The sequence below is a fragment of the Lepidothrix coronata genome, unplaced genomic scaffold (genome assembly GCF_001604755.1).
Source record: "Lepidothrix coronata isolate B3197 unplaced genomic scaffold, Lepidothrix_coronata-1.0 Scaffold2, whole genome shotgun sequence".
NCBI classification, from domain to species: domain Eukaryota; kingdom Metazoa; phylum Chordata; class Aves; order Passeriformes; family Pipridae; genus Lepidothrix; species Lepidothrix coronata.
The window spans coordinates 5,347,952-5,365,169 of record NW_016690182.1 but is presented as its reverse complement, the minus strand read 5'-3'; the positions used below and the strand labels follow the sequence as shown (position 1 = coordinate 5,365,169).

Here is a 17,218-nt window from a genome sequence, read left to right as displayed (position 1 = left end):
TTAGTTGTGGCTAGATTGAGAGATGTTGGGTAACACTTTGCTCAACAAAAAGCCCAAATAATTGAGGACAGAAAGTGTGTTTGTCACGGTGTGGATCTGAAAGAGCCATGGAAAAGACAATTTAGAAATAGGGGATTTCTTAATGGCAGTTAAGTGACCAGTCAATCGATGTCTTCTTGTGCCTGTACATGGAGTGTGCTTTGAGCAGTATCCTCCTGCGTGACCTTATGGAACGCTTGGGGAAGGTCACTGTGACATCCCTTCCCCTTAAGGGTGAGATGTCACAGTCACTTTGGTGGGTGAAGCAGGGGAGTTTGGAAAAGGTCCTTAAGTACTTTCTGCTCAAATTCCTCCAATGGAGATGGCTTTGCTTTTATGACCTGTCATGTGTACCTGAAAGGTGTGTTTAGAGGCTGAAATTTCTGTTTAACCCCCTTGTGCCCTGCATCTCCTGAGCCTGCACTCCAGCACGGAGCAGGCTAAGAAAGAATGAGAGAGAGGCAGGCGGGGTCTCTGGGTGAGTGACCGTAGGTGAGGCAGTGGCTCTGTGGGGAGGCGCAGGGAGGTACCGATGTCAGATGGGCACATGGTCCTCAGGAGGCGGTCAGTGCATGATGGGGAGCTGGCAGCCTGTAGGTAGAAGACAAGGGGGTGGGTGTGCAGGTAGAGGAGGGAGAAGGGCAAGGAGTAGGGGGCATGCTAGAAGGGAAGGTGAGTGACAGAGAGGCAAGCAGGAAGGCGTGCAAGGACGGCTGAAGAGCCCAGACTGGGGGAGCGAGCCCAGGCGGGTTCTCGGGCAGGGGAAGTGGGTAAGGCGAGGAGCGGAGGGTGTGTGGAGGGCAGGGGGTGTTTAGGAGGGGAAGTGGGCAGGTGGCCGGGCAGGGTTCGGCAGGTGAGTGTCCCGAGGAAGTGGGCGCGGGGCCGGAGGAGGGTCAGCGGGCGGGGTTCGGCGGGGAAGCGGGCACGGGGCTGGGCGTGAGGCGGGAGCCGAGGGGCTGCCCCGCGGCCCGGGCGGGGCCACCTCCCGCCCCCGGGGCAGCCCAGGGGCCGCGGTTCCCGGCTGGGCGGCGAGGGGCGGGCGGGAGCTGGCCCCGATAAAGGGCCGGGCGGCGCCCGGCGCAGGCAGAGCGGAGCGGCGGCGGCAGAGATGGGGATGCTCAGCCTGCCCGGCTTTCTGTCCTGCGGGAAGAAGAAGGTGAGAGGCGAGGGGTGGCTGGTAGGAGGCACCCAGGCAGGTGTGGGAGAATGCAGACAGGTGTGGGTGCACCTGAACAGGTGGAGTATGGAGGCTGCAGGTACGTGGGCAGCTATGGGAGCGCTGGCAGGTATGAAGTTGTCTGGGCAGGTGAGATCTAGATAGATGTGGGAATATAGGGGCACAGTGGTAGGTAATGTGAGATGAGCTAGGATGAGCACCTAGGAGTTTGTGAAATGTGCTAGGACAGGAGTTTTTTAAAGTGGATGTACAAGTATGTACTGTTGTGAATATCTGAACAGATATGTGGGCATCTGGCCCTGTGGTGGTGGAACAGAGTATTTTAACTCCCTGGAGGTGCTGCCCCTACGAGCATCCAGCAAGGAGTATTAAGGTAGGAGGACTAGGGCAAAACTCACCGTGAAGGTTTTTGGGCTCTCTGGTGGGACCCTCACTCACAGGTCTATGCTGACCTGCCAGGGATTGGCTGGACTGGCAGCCCACCTGGCTCTGCCCTCCCTGTCTAGCTGCCCTGCCCAGCGATGCCAAGGTGCTGCTCTGGACAGGGAAATGTGGATACAATTGTCCTGCTTGCCCGTGGGGTGATCACAAACCTTCCCTCTTCTCTTCCAAGGACTTCAGTTTGTCACATGGAAAAGATTCCCGCTCCAGTGATGGAAGTGATGGTGATGAGAACAAGGAGCGTGGCAACTGGTCAAGCAAAGGCGACTACCTGCTCTCCATGGTGGGCTATGCCGTGGGCCTGGGCAACGTCTGGCGCTTTCCCTACCTCACCTACCAGAACGGCGGAGGTACTTGTGCTGAATGGCAATGTCGGGTGGGCACACCTTGCTGTCCCCAGGGGAGAGGAGGACAAGCTCCAAGGGCCAGCCCTGAGGCTGGAAACGTTTCTCAAAGCTGGATGTGAGAATCACCCTGGGAACTGGGATAGTGTCTGCTATTGGAAAGGGAAAAGGAGCAAGAGACATCTATGTGTTTTTTGGGCACTAGCTGAGGAGAGAAATAGTATTTAGTTTTAAATGCTTGTTTCCACCAGAGAGTTCCAGAACTCTTCTGATTTACTCACAACCAATATGGACCTTTTTGTCAATGTGCCAATATCCTCTGCTTACCTAAATAGCTCTTCGCCCTCCCCAGTGCTTACCTCCCTGGTATGTTATAGAGAACAGTTGAATCCTTTCTGCACCTTTGTTTTGCCATGCAAACAAGCTAAACTGGAATTATTATCTAAGCTCAATAATTATCCCATTCAGAAGTATGAGACAGAGAGAGCCTCTATCTTACAAAATGAAATAGTGGCAAAACCAAATGGAGGCACTGGCTTCCCTGGCTGATATTCCAGAGCTTTATCTACTTGCTAGGCTACCACTGGTAATTAAAGAGAGCATAAATGCTAAGTAACTGCAGAGAACTTACTTGTGTGTACCTATTTGCTCTGTTTAACAGTTGCTGAAGTCAAATTCTGGACTGTAAACAGCACAGCCCATAGAGCTGTGCTTGTGGAACAAAAGGAGGCAGTCTTAGTACAGAAGTTTTATTGGAGTGAGCTTGTCCAGGTTGCATTTTGTTGAAGAAAATTGTGAAAACAAAATAAGTTGTGACATCAGCCTTGTACTAGATCTTTTTCCTTATCTGCTGCAGCAGAAAACTTTGCATTTAAAGCATATTTGTGCTGCTGCTTGCATCCTTCTCTGTGCTCCTTGCCTGTGATTGATAAAGACAACTATTACATCCTTGTTTTGAAACACAGGAGTAATCCAGTTAGTTCTGTGGGACGGTTTACTTCCCAAAATTACATCAGGTATTTGCAGTTCCTTGCAGAACTGGGTCCTTGGCTGCTTTAAATTCACTGAGAGTGAATTTTAAATTTTTTTTAAGTTCACTGAGAGTGACAGATTTCTGCAGGGATATCGGGTTTTGTTTATGCAACTTGTGCTCTCACTTTTCTCATCTTCTGTGAACACACAAAGAAGTGCCAGTCCCTTTCACAGAACAGGACGCTCAATGATATCAGGTTAACCTACACTTCAAAATGGACTTGAACAAGAGCCACACTGAGATGCTGTTTGACACAGGACTCGGCCAACCATAGAAAATAACTTTCATGCTTTGATCTCCAGTAGTGGCTCGAACAGGGCAGTTGCAAATCACAGCTAAGTACATAAAGGAATGGTTCTCTTCCTTTTTAAAAGCTGGAAGAGTAAATAGAAATAGAGAAGGCTGATAGTGCCTACAGCTGAGCAGTGTTCCTGTTTGTATAAGAGTGCTATGTCTTCAGTAGTTTTTGTAAAATTCTTTTATTTCTACAAGGGAAACCTTCCTTTTTAAATCATCAGTTCTCCTGACTATCTGTGTCTCTTCATTGCAGGTGGTACTTAGTCTTGTAGAAAATGCGATTTAGAAACAAATCTCTCTATCCTGAAAAAAAAAACCCTATAGTGGGATATTTGAGGAGGTGAAAAAGGGGGAGTATAAAATGTGATAAAACTGTGGTGAATACTGAAAAATTGTTTTCTCTGTGTGTGTGATTGTGGTTTTTCCCCCTTCTCTCCCCTCAGGTGCTTTTCTGATCCCCTACACCCTGATGTTGGCATTAGCTGGCTTGCCCCTATTTTTCATGGAATGTTCCCTTGGGCAGTTTGCCAGTCAAGGGCCCATTTACGTCTGGAGAATACTACCATTGTTTCAAGGTTGGTTTTGTTATGCTTCCTTAGCTAATTTTTATTCTAGTAATAAGATGATGTGAATTAATGATTTCCTCACAAAGTTACTAATTCTGAGATGCCGATTTTCCTGTAGCGACTATTCCCAGTGCTACAAGGTCAGTGTTATATTCCCAGGTACATAATTCCTTATTATTCAGTTGATAACCAGACGTTGATAAGGGATTTCCCTGAAAAGGTTGTAATTTGTGAGAGGTTTTGTCAATTATTCTCCTGGTGTTAAGCAGCACGTCACCCTCACTGCAGCCAGAAGAAGATGACCCTGTTTGCCATCTGAGGGAAAACCTCAGTAAAACAACTGGTACTGTGTGCAACAGATCGAAAATAATTTTTAGGAGTTGAATTTATCACTGGTTTTTTATGCTTCGTGTCCAGTGTAGCTTGCAAGGCAGTTCTGTGTTGGATGGACTCATTCTGTGTTTGGCTGCCAGTGTCGGCACAGGCACGTCAGCCTGGTCTGTATGCAATGCTGTGCACATAGTCATCCAGCAACTGCCTTGGGAGTCATCTGCTGGTGTGATTAAATAGCCTAGACTCTGGCTTTGTAAGGTGAGGTGCCCCTTGAGATAAGAGAAATCCTTGCAGTCTGTAGTGGTGGTTAGCCTGTCTCTGAGAGGGTTTGCATTTCACAGGGAAATTTGTTTGGAAACAACTAACCATGTGCTTTACTCACTCCTATCCATCCCAGTCCTGTACCACGGGTGTAAAGGACTATGCAACTGGTCTTGTTTATCCTCTTTGTCTACCAGATGAATTAGTGTAGGAACAAGGAAGTTTCTTTCTGATGCAATAAGATTTTTGCTTACTACCTTCCATAGAAACTGGTTGCCACAACGTTTATTCTTTTGGTCAGTCTGTGTTCTGCAGCACAAGCAACCTTTCATGAGAGCAGTGTGTTTAAGGCAAAAGTTTTTAAAGCAAGTCTTTTTTATGTCTGTAAAGATAAAAACTTAAATATAGTGTCTAAGATGATTGGAACAGTTTGTCAGGCTTTCCCAAACTAGCAGAACAAAACTCATTTTAGCAAAGGGAGAGAACAGTAGTATTAGCACAGATTTACTGTTCTGTGTTGCTGCTCATTCATTGTCAAAAGCCTTTATTACAGTGGAATCTTCAAAATGGCTTGAGTAGTCCCAGTACAGTTTCTTTTATTTTACTAAGCTTCTCTCTAAACTGAGAGAGAACAAAATACTGAATTTCTCCTTTAGACTTGGACTTAGAAACTAGTCCAATTTTTCTATGGGCTTGATTCAAAATCTCTGCCAAAGCCATTTTTGAGATGGTCAATTTGGATCCTATCCATCATTTTATGGCTTTACCCTTTCGCTGTTTCCTCTTAAAAATAATTTAAAAACCAAACAAAAAAATACCCTCAGCTTTTACCCAGGTAGCCTTTTAAAAGTCAAGTAAAGGCCATTTGATTTGGGGTTGTTAGTGTGATTTGGGGTTGTTAGTTTGGGTTTGTTTGTTTTTGTTATTTTAAACTGGGTTTGAGGTACTTAAGACATTAAGCTTTTCTCTTTCCTAGGAGTGGGCTTCACTATGGTCATCATCTCAGCATTTGTGTCAGTCTACTACAACGTTATCATTGCTTATGCAATCTACTACTTATTTGCCTCATTTCAAAAAGTGCTACCATGGTCAGAATGCTTTTCCTGGGCAGATGAATTCTGCAGCAAGACACAAATAGGTATTGTACTCAAGAGATAAAATTTAATATTACTGTTTTGGGAAATTGTACTGTTTTCTGGGAGAAATTATAGAAGCAAGACAGCTAACCATGGCTTGAAAAGTCCTTCCTGGATTTTGTCTCTCAACACACAGCAGTGATGCTTATCTTCTTCCCTGACACCAGTTCTGGGTACATGGGAAATCTACAGAGAACTGGGCTGAAACCACCTCGTTGGATCCTTTTTTCTCCTTTAAAACCTCAGTTTATTTCTAGTACATACTGCATTTCCATTTCATCAGGCTTTATGACAAACAAATACCCTCCTTCCATGAGACAAGTGTTACTACTGTAGTTTCTATCAGGTTTTTTCTCGTTGCCCCTTGCCTCCCCTGTGGCTATGGTAATCCTGAGCACCAGTGAGGCACTGGTTTCACACTTCATTAAGTCTTTAGAACTTATCTCCACACTATTGTTCTTGATGTTTGGCAGCAGATGTAGGGCTAAACACTTGTTATTTCACCAGTTTCTGTATCAGACCAGTTTAAGGCAAAAGGTGAAGTTGGTGAGGTAATTAGTAGTTAGCACCTGGAAATGTCTTGCCAGGTAACCTCTGAGATTATTAAAATAACAAGGACAGGATCAGGATAGTTTATATTGTTTACAGCATTTATGTATATGTAACTCAGCCATATATCTGAAAATCTCTTATAAGATTCGTAGGTTTCATAAAATGAAGTTGAGGTTCTTTATGTAACAAAAAGTTGATGCTTGCTTATGGGCAAAACAAAAAATATTTCAGTATAAAATTTGTGGTGGAGAAATATAAAATTGAATTGAAGAAGCTGTCCTGAAATAGAATTCAACAAGACTTTTCCAGTAAATGCTGATACGAATGCTGATAAAATGTTCATTAGTGTATGTGCTGGCAAAAAATTCCCAGAGCCAAACAGTGCCCATTCCTCTCACATCCTTCCAAGGAAAATAATTTAAGAACTCTAATAAGCCCTCTGTGGCAATAAGATGAAGTTGCTAGCAGATGATCTGTGTGTAATCTTGGTTTGGGACAAAGGTCTTCATAAAGTAACCAAGGCTACAGTCTTAACTATCCTCAGTTCTGATTTTTGCAAGTACTCTTGAGGATAAGTGAAACGTGGTGAGCATACCAGATTCTTGGTGTTTTTGATTTACAGTGAAGTAACAAAGTCACAGCAGCAAATGATAGTTCAGGTTTGTTTTTAAATGTGGTTAGTAGGCAAACTGAAGCTGTAACTTTAGAAAATGTATTTGTTATGATAGTCATCACAGTGTTAAGTGATTCCTTTTTCTTGCTTTCAGTAAATGACTGCAATACAACCTTACATGGAGAAATCATTCATGCAAACTACACGTTTGTCACAAGCAACAATCTCACTTGTATAAACGGCACCATAAACTACAAACCAGTGCAATTTCCTAGTGAGCAATACTGGAAGTAAGTAAATGTTTTAAAGAAATTGTTAAAAAAACTTTATTATGCATTGTGGCTTTGGATGTACCTTTTATTTTTGTCTTATTTTGGTGCCCAGAAAAAAATCTACTCAAGGGTTGTGGGCATGTAAATTGGTAGAGAGGAGATTTAAAACTTAATTGATAAATCTGGCCCTTATGAAAAAAAAAATATATGTAGAAAGAGAAGCGAGTCAAGCTGTTGCAAACTGAAAAATATTCCAGTTTAAAGAAGTCCTTTCCCCTGAAGTCCTGGTAGGGACTACTTAGCGTCTTTATATATAGTATATACTTTTTTTTCCTAGGAGTTACAGTGCAAAATATATTCACCTTATTCTGAATCTGGGCCTGTTGTGAAATTGCCATTTCTTTAGCCCCATGGTTTCAATTTGTCTCATGTTCCCTGGGTTCCTGGAAACTGATTCCTACGGGCTCTTCTTTTGCTGTCAGAAGAGCTGTTAACACAGAAGAGCTGAGGTGGGCCTTATGAGTGATGCATGGAGAGCTGAGAGCTGGTAAAGGGGAAGAACACAGTTAAATATTCAGTTTTTCAATGCCAATCATGCAGTTCTAGCTGCACGCTCCTGAAAAAGGATGCAGAGTCTTGTAACACCAGCAGACACCAGCACCAGCTCACCTTCTTCCAAGAAGTAGCTGAAAAGGAGGTGTGTGTGCTGCTGTCACCCTCTTCTCATGGGAGCACTCTGTGCTTTCAGTAAAGTGGCTCTTCAGCGCTCGAGTGGGCTGGATGAGACTGGCAACGTCGTGTGGTACCTGGCTCTCTGCCTCCTCCTGGCCTGGATGATTGTTGCAGCTGCCTTGTTTAAAGGAATAAAATCTTCTGGAAAGGTATGTTAGGAAGAGCAAGGAGCAGACTTTTTGCCTGATCCTGCCCTTCCAATGTCAGTTGGACTCAGGGAAGGTTAGCACAAGGCAGGATGCAGTCCTAACCCACCACCCTCTGCTGGACTCAGCTTTTCTCCTGCTCCTTGACTTCATAACTGTTACATAAAATATGAGCAAGGTACTGATTACACGGCCACTACTTAACACATGGGCCTCAACTCCGGCAGGGCTGTCCTGTATTTTGGGATGTCGCTGTCATGCCAGTGATTCCAGCTGAGTTTTGGCAGTCACCTGGGCTGTGTGAAGGATGTGTGCATGTGACGGCACACGCGGGCACACGCCCTGGGAACACCTGGTGATTATTTGCACCTCCGGTGTAGTTGAGATGTTTGGACAATACAGGTCAGGTCCTGCTAACACATGTGCATGTGCAGGTTCCTACCAGGTTGTGAAACGTTGTTTGTTCTCAAAAACTGAAGCTGTTTTTAGGGACCAGGTTCATTGATGTTTGTTTTCAGACTCTGGCTCTGCTGAGTTCCCATCCCCACATGCTGGAGCATGGCTGCCTGGTCTTTTCCTTGGGCTAGGTTTACTTCAGGCAGGCTGAATTTCATTCTTCCCTGCCTGAGGCCCTTTTCCTGGTTTACTTCCTTCCTTCCCACACATTTCTCTCACCTCCATGTTGCATCTCCCTCATCTACTTCTTCATTCTCAATTGACTTCATTCTTTCTTTCACCTTTTCTGCACTGACCTTTTTTCTGTTTTCTTCTGTCATTGTGCCTTTCCATGGTTCCTTGCTGCCTGCCTTTCTCTCCTCAGGCTGATGTTTCCTCCTGTCTTTATATTTGGAGCTTTCTACCCTCTGTCTCAGCACTTTGGGGTGGAGTATCTTTTGGCCACATGGCTCCTCTTAATCTCACACTCTTTGGGTGCCTAGTTGGCTATTCCTCTTGTCACTTCTCCTCTGGCACAAAAGTAAACCTCTCTGGGGAGCAAGCTAAGACTCAGAAGAATCTAGATGGGCAGGAGCAAGGCAAAGATGAAAAGCAGAAAGAATTGTCTGTTCTAGGCAAACATGAAGGAGTTCTTCAGAAATGGCAGACTCACCACATGATGGTGCAATGCTATAGCTTGGTGTAACCAGCAGTACCGGGTCAATTATCTATCTGCGTAACACTGAAACTAAGACCCAAGAAACAAGAGTATTGTTGAATGTAGCCTGTGTGACAATAGCCCTGCTGCTGGCCTGGATCCCATTGCTCTAGACAAACAACAGAATAGATCTGTGTCTGAAAGAACCTGAAAGTACTTTGTTCTCAGTAAAGAAAGCATCCAGAATGGTGCTTTTTTTTTTTTTTTTTTTTTTTTTTTTTTTTTTTTTTTTGGGCGAGGGNTTATTTTTATTTTTTTTTTTTTTTTTTTTTTTTTTTGGGCGAGGGAGAGACGGGGGAGTAGGTTTTAGTCTCATCAGGAGATAATTCCACACTGGTCACCTGATTTTAACTAGCTTTCAGTTTGCTCTTGCTGGAAGCATTACTTAGCAAGAGACCTCTGGGGTAGTTGAGTCCCGACTTTGCTACAGCAGTAAATCATGTCAGAAAAACACATTTCTGAAACTGGTTAAGTGCTATCTGAAAAGTGGATATGTGGCTTGGGCCTTCTGCTTCTGCTGGAATGCAGCTCAAGAACCGGCAAAGCCAGATGGTTTGGTGGTTGGCATGTGTTCACTTCCGTGGTTGCCTGTTTTTCTTTTGTACCAGCAGACCTTAGCTTAAAGCCTGTCCATTCCTCCTCCACAGAGGTCAATGCATCCCCTCATTCCTAAGGTGTGTCCCTGCCCATCTTTCTGCAGGTCGTCTACTTTACTGCACTCTTCCCATATGTCATCCTGCTCATCTTGCTGGTGAGAGGTGCCACTCTGGAAGGTGCTATGGATGGCATTCAGTACTACATTGGGAGACAGTCTAACTTCACCAAGCTGATGGAGGCAGAGGTGAGAGCTAGCGTCAGCCCCAGAAGTGTGACACATTTCCGTGGTTCTGTGGGCTTGCTGCTTGCAGAGCAACTTCTTTTCTATCCAGTCAGGTGCTTCTTTGTGTCCTGCCCTGTATTTTGTATAGGATAAGGAGTCCAAGCTCCTCTATTCTAGCTACTCTCAATTTAAAAAATAGTCACCCTCTGCCCCCTCCCTGCTGCACCAGACAGTTAAAACAACTGTGCTATTGCCTCTGATGAGCTCTTGGCAGTCATGCTGGAGTTTCATATCAGCAAGGCCTGCTGAGAAAGTCCTTGCTGATAATTTTAAGGGACTTTATCAGAAGGCTGAAGGGATCCCTGAGTTTGAAATTCAGGCTGTGCCTTGCCCAAGAAATTAGCTTGGGTAACTAGGTGCACCAGGAAGGGTACCTTGTGCAATGAAAGCCTGGACTTCTTTTGTTCTGGCTTATGCCAATATTTATTATTTCAGTTTTATCAAAAGCAGGCGCTAAGTGTGGTGTTTATTTGTGGTATTTATTTGTGGCTTGGCGCTAACTAAGGGGCTGCAGCAGAGGCAGAAGTGGTTTGTTTGGGTCACAGTGGAGGAACATGAGTGGGAGAGTACAGGGAAGTTCTCACTCCTGCAGGGCAGTCCTGGTTTTCCTTATTTGTTGGCACTGTGACAGGATTCATATCTCAACAACCCACAGATGTGAACAAATTGAATCTCTTCTTTAGCGTTAGCCAGCCCAATAAGATTTAAGTATTTGGCAACATACTTGGGATGTGACCTTTGGAGACAAGAGAAGGTATTGTTTGTGCTTGAGACTGCAAGGTCACCAGCATACTATATCCCACATACCCTAAAATTCATATGAAATAGAATTAGATATTCAGGCTAAATGAAAAAAAAAATACCCTTGAGCTTCAACAGAGGCCAGACTTAAATGTTTATGGTAAGTACACTTCACTATGGAATAATTCTCCTGTTCTTATTTTTGGTAGGTTTGGAAAGATGCAGCCACCCAGATATTTTACTCCCTGTCTGTGGCATGGGGCGGGCTTGTTGCATTGTCTTCGTACAATAGGTTCAACAACAACTGCTACTCGGATGCCATTACAGTTTGTGTAGTCAACTGCGTCACCAGCGTATTTGCTGGGTTTGCAGTGTTCTCCATCTTGGGACACATGGCATTCGTGTCTCAGAGACCCGTCTCCGAGGTCGTGAACTCAGGTAGGCTGACTGTCACACTGTTGGTATTGGGACTTGCACTGACCAAGGCATGGCAATAACATCCTTCTTTCCACTACTTTCCAGGATTTAATCTTGCATTTGTAGCCTACCCAGAGGCCCTCTCCAAGTTACCAGTTTCTCCTCTGTGGTCCTTCTTGTTTTTCTTCATGCTGCTGCTCTTGGGCCTTGACTCCCAGTTTGCCAGCATAGGTGAGTGGTGTTTTAAGTGACTCATGGCTTTTCAAATGACCATTGCCTTTGTTAATTATGCTGCTCAAACTCCCCACTTCTTCCTTTGCAGAAACACTTACAACCACCATTCAAGATTTTTTTCCCAGAGTGATGAAAAAATTAAGAATCCCTGTAACCATGGGCCTGTGCACAGTGCTCTTTCTTCTTGGGCTTATCTGTGTTACTGAGGTAAGACATTAAATTATTTTTTGGTAGTGAGTTTAGTTATGCTGCCAGTGATGAACTCAAATCAAAATACCCTTTCCAACTGTTCCTGCCTGCGTGGGTCAATCTTGGAGACTCAAATTCTGCCGGTGTGCCTGGGCGCACAAATAAGGAATTTCCAGAGGGAAGCTTGGAGAACCTAAGGTTTTCTGTGATTATTGAACTGAGACGTGCTTTTGAATAGAAGGCCTTTACAGAGCCCGTGAACCATCAGCCTGATTTATCGTTCCTCAGTTCAGGAGTTTGTGTAATCACGGGTATATGCACACAGCGTGTCTGCAGCACTGTGGGTACTGCTGATAAATGTCAATGGGATCTTTTTGTTCAGAACTGACTACCAACCAGGACAGAAATTGAGAAATAGCCTATTCGTGTCATAAAAACCCATTAGCTCACAAGCATCTGTAGATTGCATGGTTACTTCTCCTGCGTGTGTGTACATATATAAATACACATACGGAAAAAGAATTTTAAATATAGTGTGTAAAATTTCTTGAGGTAATTGCTTTTAAGGCTACAAGGGTTCACTGTAATTATTCCATCTAGAAATGCAGATTTATGTGTGTAATTAGACTGACAATGTGAAGAAGATAATTGTGGTAAATAGTCACTTGTATGGTCAAGCCAAGTATGTAAGTCATAGAACCTGGTGGCAGGGAAGCTTGCAAGGGACTTAGTACTCAAGAGTGTGAAATGACTTAAAGCTTGTTTCCTTTGCTGTGATCCTGTTATTGCACACTGGTGTTTAAAGCTGTGTTTAACCCACATGGAGAACTTGTGCATGTGGGAATATAGAAGCCCCTCAGAACTGATAATTGGTACAGCTATTGCTGTGGCTCAGTATTAAAACTTCAGCCCCAGCTTTATTACTGTAAGCTCCAAGTTTAAATCTTGCTTTCAGCTCTTTACATATACTCTGCATACATATATATGTCTTGGTTTTGGTATTGTGTCAGATGTGCTTTTCAACTTTACATAGAAGTATTCAAACAAAATAATATTCACAAATATATATTTAACCTGAAGTACTGGGAATTTAAAAAACTCAGAGTGGTGATCAGTTAAACTGCCTTGAACAAATACAACTTATTTTATTTGCACAAATGTGTTACTATTCAAATTTTAACCTCTAATGTTTGTTTTACAGGCAGGAATTTACTGGGTTAACCTAATAGATCATTTTTGTGCTGGATGGGGAATCCTTTTTTCAGCTGTCCTGGAGGTAGCAGGCGTCGTCTACATTTATGGTAAATTATTTGCATTGAAAATCCGTAATTTGTCTAAGCAATCCCAGGCACAGTGTATATCATAGAACCACAACATGGCTTGGGTTGGAAGGGACCTTAAAGATCATCTTGTTCCAATCCCCCTGCCACAGGCAGGTACACCTTCAACTAGACCAGGTTGCTCAAAGCTCCATCCAACTTGGCCTTGAACAGTGCCAGGAATAATAAATGGTAATTACTGCAATAAAGAATTTATAACTTAACTGTCAGAAAAGCTTTAATAATTACCACTAAAGTGGAGAAACTGTCCTTGATCATTGTCTTTTTTCCGTAAAGGGAGTCACCCGTTTTACAATGTGCCCTATGATTGTCTTTCAACAGGAGGAAACAGGTTCATTCAAGACATTGAAATGATGATTGGACACAAGAGCCGTTTATTTTGGCTCTGGTGGAGAATCTGCTGGTTTTTCGTTACTCCTGCGCTGTTAATGGTGAGTGCAGATGACTGGATTGTGTTAGTGTGACAGAACTTGGTAATTTGATATTGAAGAGGTTTCCATGTGAAGATTCAGGGCTGAATGCCCAGGCTCTGTGTATAAAGACGGGGTATGGCCGTGTCAGTGAAGGAAATACTGTCTCTGCTTTCTGATACATTCCCCCCTCCTCGGATCCTCTTAGGAGAGGCTGGAGGTTTAGATCAGTTGCTAGTGAGCTGGATCTACACTCCCAAGGACTAAGAGAGCAACCAGATCGTTTGTCTTGGCAGATAGATTATCTTCATTTTAGACTGAGAAAACGTTTTGAAAACTTGGATTTTTCCCTTTTGAGGGAAGTCCCATTTTTGGAATGGATTCCTGGCTTGGATCTTTGGATGTCCAGTTGTTCTCCTGTCTCACTGAGACCTGTTTATGTCCTGTCACATGTCTCAGTTTTTCATTACTGTTGTACTTCTAATTGTGGTGTAGATGGTGGATTATGTTAGTATGAGAGAATTTATTAATATCCCAAATCCAGGAAGAGTGGTAAGTTACTCTGGCCAGCACATTACCTTTAATATGTCCAGACAACAATTTAGAAAATGCTGCTTAAAAATATCTAATTTCTGCAGCAATATTTGCCAACTTCTAATCTTAGATTCTTTCCTGTATTCCCAGAAATAACTGAACATGGGAACACACAAAACATATAGAGAAAGGTACTGGGCTCATCCAACAGTAGATGTATTATCTAATGCAGGATTTCAAGAGAACCCAGAGATGAAGTTGTGTTTAAACACAGATGTACTTAGTGTTAGGGTGTACATCAGTATCATTGTTCAGTCCTGCCCTTTGCTCTTGCTATTTGGCTGTGACTGAACACCAAATCCTGCACAACCGTTCTCACGCTTGGAAAGCAAAATTGAACTGTGCAGAACTTGTAGACAGTACTTTTGTTAAATCAACTTAGATTCGAAGATTGCAAGTTCAAGGTTTCTGGAAATCTGCTTTTCTCTCTTATTCTTTTCATCCTTTTTTATAGGCTATTTTGCTCTGGTCTTTGGCCACATTTTCACCTCCTTCTTATGGCTCAGTGCAATATCCAACCTGGGGAAGTGCTGTTGGCTGGTGCATGATCATCTTCTGCGTCATCTGGATTCCCATTGTTGCTATTGTAAAAATAGTTAAAGCTGAAGGAACCCTTTTTGAGGTAAGGGCGCAAAAAAAGCTTTCATAGCCTCAAATCTTAATTTCTTTGGCATTATCAGGACTACCTGCACTTTTTTTCTCAAACACGTTTGATATGTCCGTTAATTGGATTTTTAGACCAAAACACATCTCTGGCAGTTGCATCAGAGGCAAATTTAAAGTGTTCTGATAAGAAGATAAAGTCTGATTTTCTGGGAGTGCACACACACGTTCAAGAGTGATTTTCATGGGCTCTGTGTTATTTCAGCTGCTTTAAATTCTTTGGAGAATTTTTATTGCTTTATATCCCTATATAATTCGCTGGAGTTTTACATCCCATTCCTCACAGAAACAAGCAAGTGCCAGATCTGAGGTATGCTGCACTTGCCAAGCTTTGCCAAACAGTCCTGTTGGTCACACTTTCTCTGTTTTTTCACTTCAGTATCCAGAATCCACTGACCCCGAAGATATTTGGAAGGATTCTAAACAACTTTAGTGATTTGCCATTTGTTGAGTTACAGCTTTGCTGAATTTCAATAGTAGCCTGGACTAAAGTTGTGCTTGGTTTTACTTTCCAGCGCATTGCGAGCTGCTGCCAGCCTGCAGCAAACTGGGGCCCCTACCTGGAACGCCACCGAGGAGAACGATACAGTCATATGGTAGATCCCAAAAAGGAAAAGGAACACGAGATTCCTACTGTGTTCGGCCTCATATACACGCAATAATGAGATAGCTGTTCGGATGACAATTTTTTAACAAATATGCGTGTTTTGTCTTTTAATATTAGAAAGGGACAATGCAAAGAAAAAAAGAATAAAAAAGAAAAAAAGCAAATCAACCCCCTGCCCTTCAAAATCCAATCCCCAAACGAAAGCTAGCCATATTATTTATTTTTAGAGCTTTAGTTGTTGGGGAAGAACAGATAAATTAGGCACTGAGATCTCACCAGATATCTAGGTTGAGAGGGCAGGATAATACATTGCAGGCTCCCCAGGCTGCTGGACTGGGCAGGCTTAACCCCACCCAACTGGTATCCAGCTGGACTGCAGATACGGGTGTGGAAGCAAGTAAAGACACATTCAGGTACTCCTCAGCTACAGGAATTTGAACCCAAAGGTGCTGTGCATGTGTGCCCTGATGTGCAGTTACTGCCTTCTGCTTTGCTCTGCCATCCACAGTGGTGTGTGGTCAGCAGAGGTGAACTGGTGTGCTGCTGCCTGGCACTGCAGCTCAGGGAACAGAAATAATTTTTCTCTAAGCCTTGCTCAGTGTGCTGTGGGGCTGCTCTGGATTTATGTTGAGTACTATGTGTGTCTGTGTGTGTGCGTGTGTGTATTGTCTAAAGAAATATAAATATTGAGCGGCAAAAAATTTCCACCACAGGAAATAAGACTTCAACGTAGTGAAAAGCAGGCTGCTTTCTGTCTCTCATTATTTCCCTTGGGATCCCCAAAGAGCCATCTTTTGTGTCATGCCCTGTGCTTAGCATTCATTTGTCTGTAAAAAAAAAAATCCCGTGTTTTCATATTCTGTCAGTAGGATCTGCAGAATGAAAGAGTAACCATTGAGTTCTGGTGTGTCTGCTCTCCTACTCTCACCAAAGCTTTACCTATCAGTTTGTTTTCTGCATCTTTCACTCAGATTTGGGGTTTCCCTTGCAAAGGAGACCCAAAGTGCTTTTTTAAAGATTCAAACAGTGTTATCAGTGTTGTGGTAGGGACAAAAGAAGCAGAACTTTACTTACAGTGAAGGTTATAACTGCATTGTAGTGCTATTACTCCAGAATTTGCTAAAATCATGAGATTAATAAAAAGTTATGAAGTTTCTAATGCAGTTAGGAAAGCAGACTTGGGCATCTACCTAGGCAGGAGGGTGCTGGGTTAAGAGAACCTGATTTCACTTGTAATACAAGTGAATTCCTGATAAAGGGAAAAAAACCCCTACAGATAGACTAAATACATTTGGTGTGCTGAGGAACATCTCTTACTGTGATAATGGTTCCTTGGGAACAATGCAGCAGGGTATGTAGCTGTCACTTCCTCTCAGGGCTTTGTCACTTTTTCTGGACATGAAGGAGTGTGAATAGTGGCTTGTTGCCCAAGCTGCATTACCTTGGTGCACGTTTTATACTGGTACTTTTTGTGATAAATCAACACTTTATGGCAAATAAAATGTGATTTCCTGTTTTTAATCATTTTGGAGCTGGCAAATAAAATGTGATTTTCTGTTTTTAATGAGTTTGGACCCGGATACTTCTAGCATTTTGTGTGGAGTTGGTGGGGAGCCATTGGGAAGAAGGGAACTGCCATGAGTGCTTTTGTGATCCTAAGCCTTTGAGAGCTTGAACTGGAAAGATTCAATCTTCTTTTCTTATAGAATTCAAGATTCTTTTCTTATAGAAGTGCAGTAGTCCTGTTTTGGAGTGGGCTAAGAAAATACGGAAGATAATTGAGTGGGAATTTTTAAAAAGGACTGTGGTATTAGTGCCATGGGAGTAGAAGCTGGTGAAGAGGACCCTTTTCCTGCACTCCAGCTGCTCTAGGATCATGGTTTAGCCACAAACCAGTAGAAAAGGGTGTTGTCACTAGCCTGGAGAGGCTGGGAGTAGGAGGGAGGCTGCAAAGCTGTAGTACTCATCCTCCAATGCACCATCCACTGGTGCTGATGCAGTGAGAACAGCTCATACCTGGGAAGGGACAGACTCAGGGAAGGAGAGGG

At 43.4% G+C, this 17,218-nt stretch overlaps 1 protein-coding gene across 4 annotated transcripts; it reads left to right on the top strand.

Moving 5' to 3' along the window:
• The first annotated feature begins 266 nt into the window (after positions 1 to 266).
• SLC6A14 (solute carrier family 6 member 14) lies at positions 267 to 15,260 on the top strand. Of its 4 annotated transcripts, none has more exons than XM_017819682.1 (15): positions 267 to 400; positions 1,498 to 1,589; positions 1,830 to 2,007; positions 3,775 to 3,906; positions 5,468 to 5,629; positions 6,947 to 7,082; positions 7,813 to 7,945; positions 9,796 to 9,936; positions 10,926 to 11,154; positions 11,239 to 11,364; positions 11,456 to 11,574; positions 12,758 to 12,857; positions 13,218 to 13,327; positions 14,355 to 14,522; positions 15,079 to 15,260. In XM_017819682.1, the coding sequence occupies exons 1-15, from the start codon at positions 376 to 378 to the stop codon at positions 15,223 to 15,225; spliced, it is 1,998 nt and encodes a 665-aa protein (XP_017675171.1). In that variant the 5' UTR covers positions 267 to 375; the 3' UTR covers positions 15,226 to 15,260. The 4 variants fall into 4 exon arrangements, with proteins under 4 accessions (XP_017675171.1, XP_017675161.1, XP_017675151.1 ...); XM_017819672.1 differs by lacking the exon at positions 267 to 400 and adding an exon at positions 407 to 517; XM_017819662.1 differs by lacking the exon at positions 267 to 400 and adding an exon at positions 524 to 632.
• The last annotated feature ends 1,958 nt before the right edge of the window (positions 15,261 to 17,218 follow it).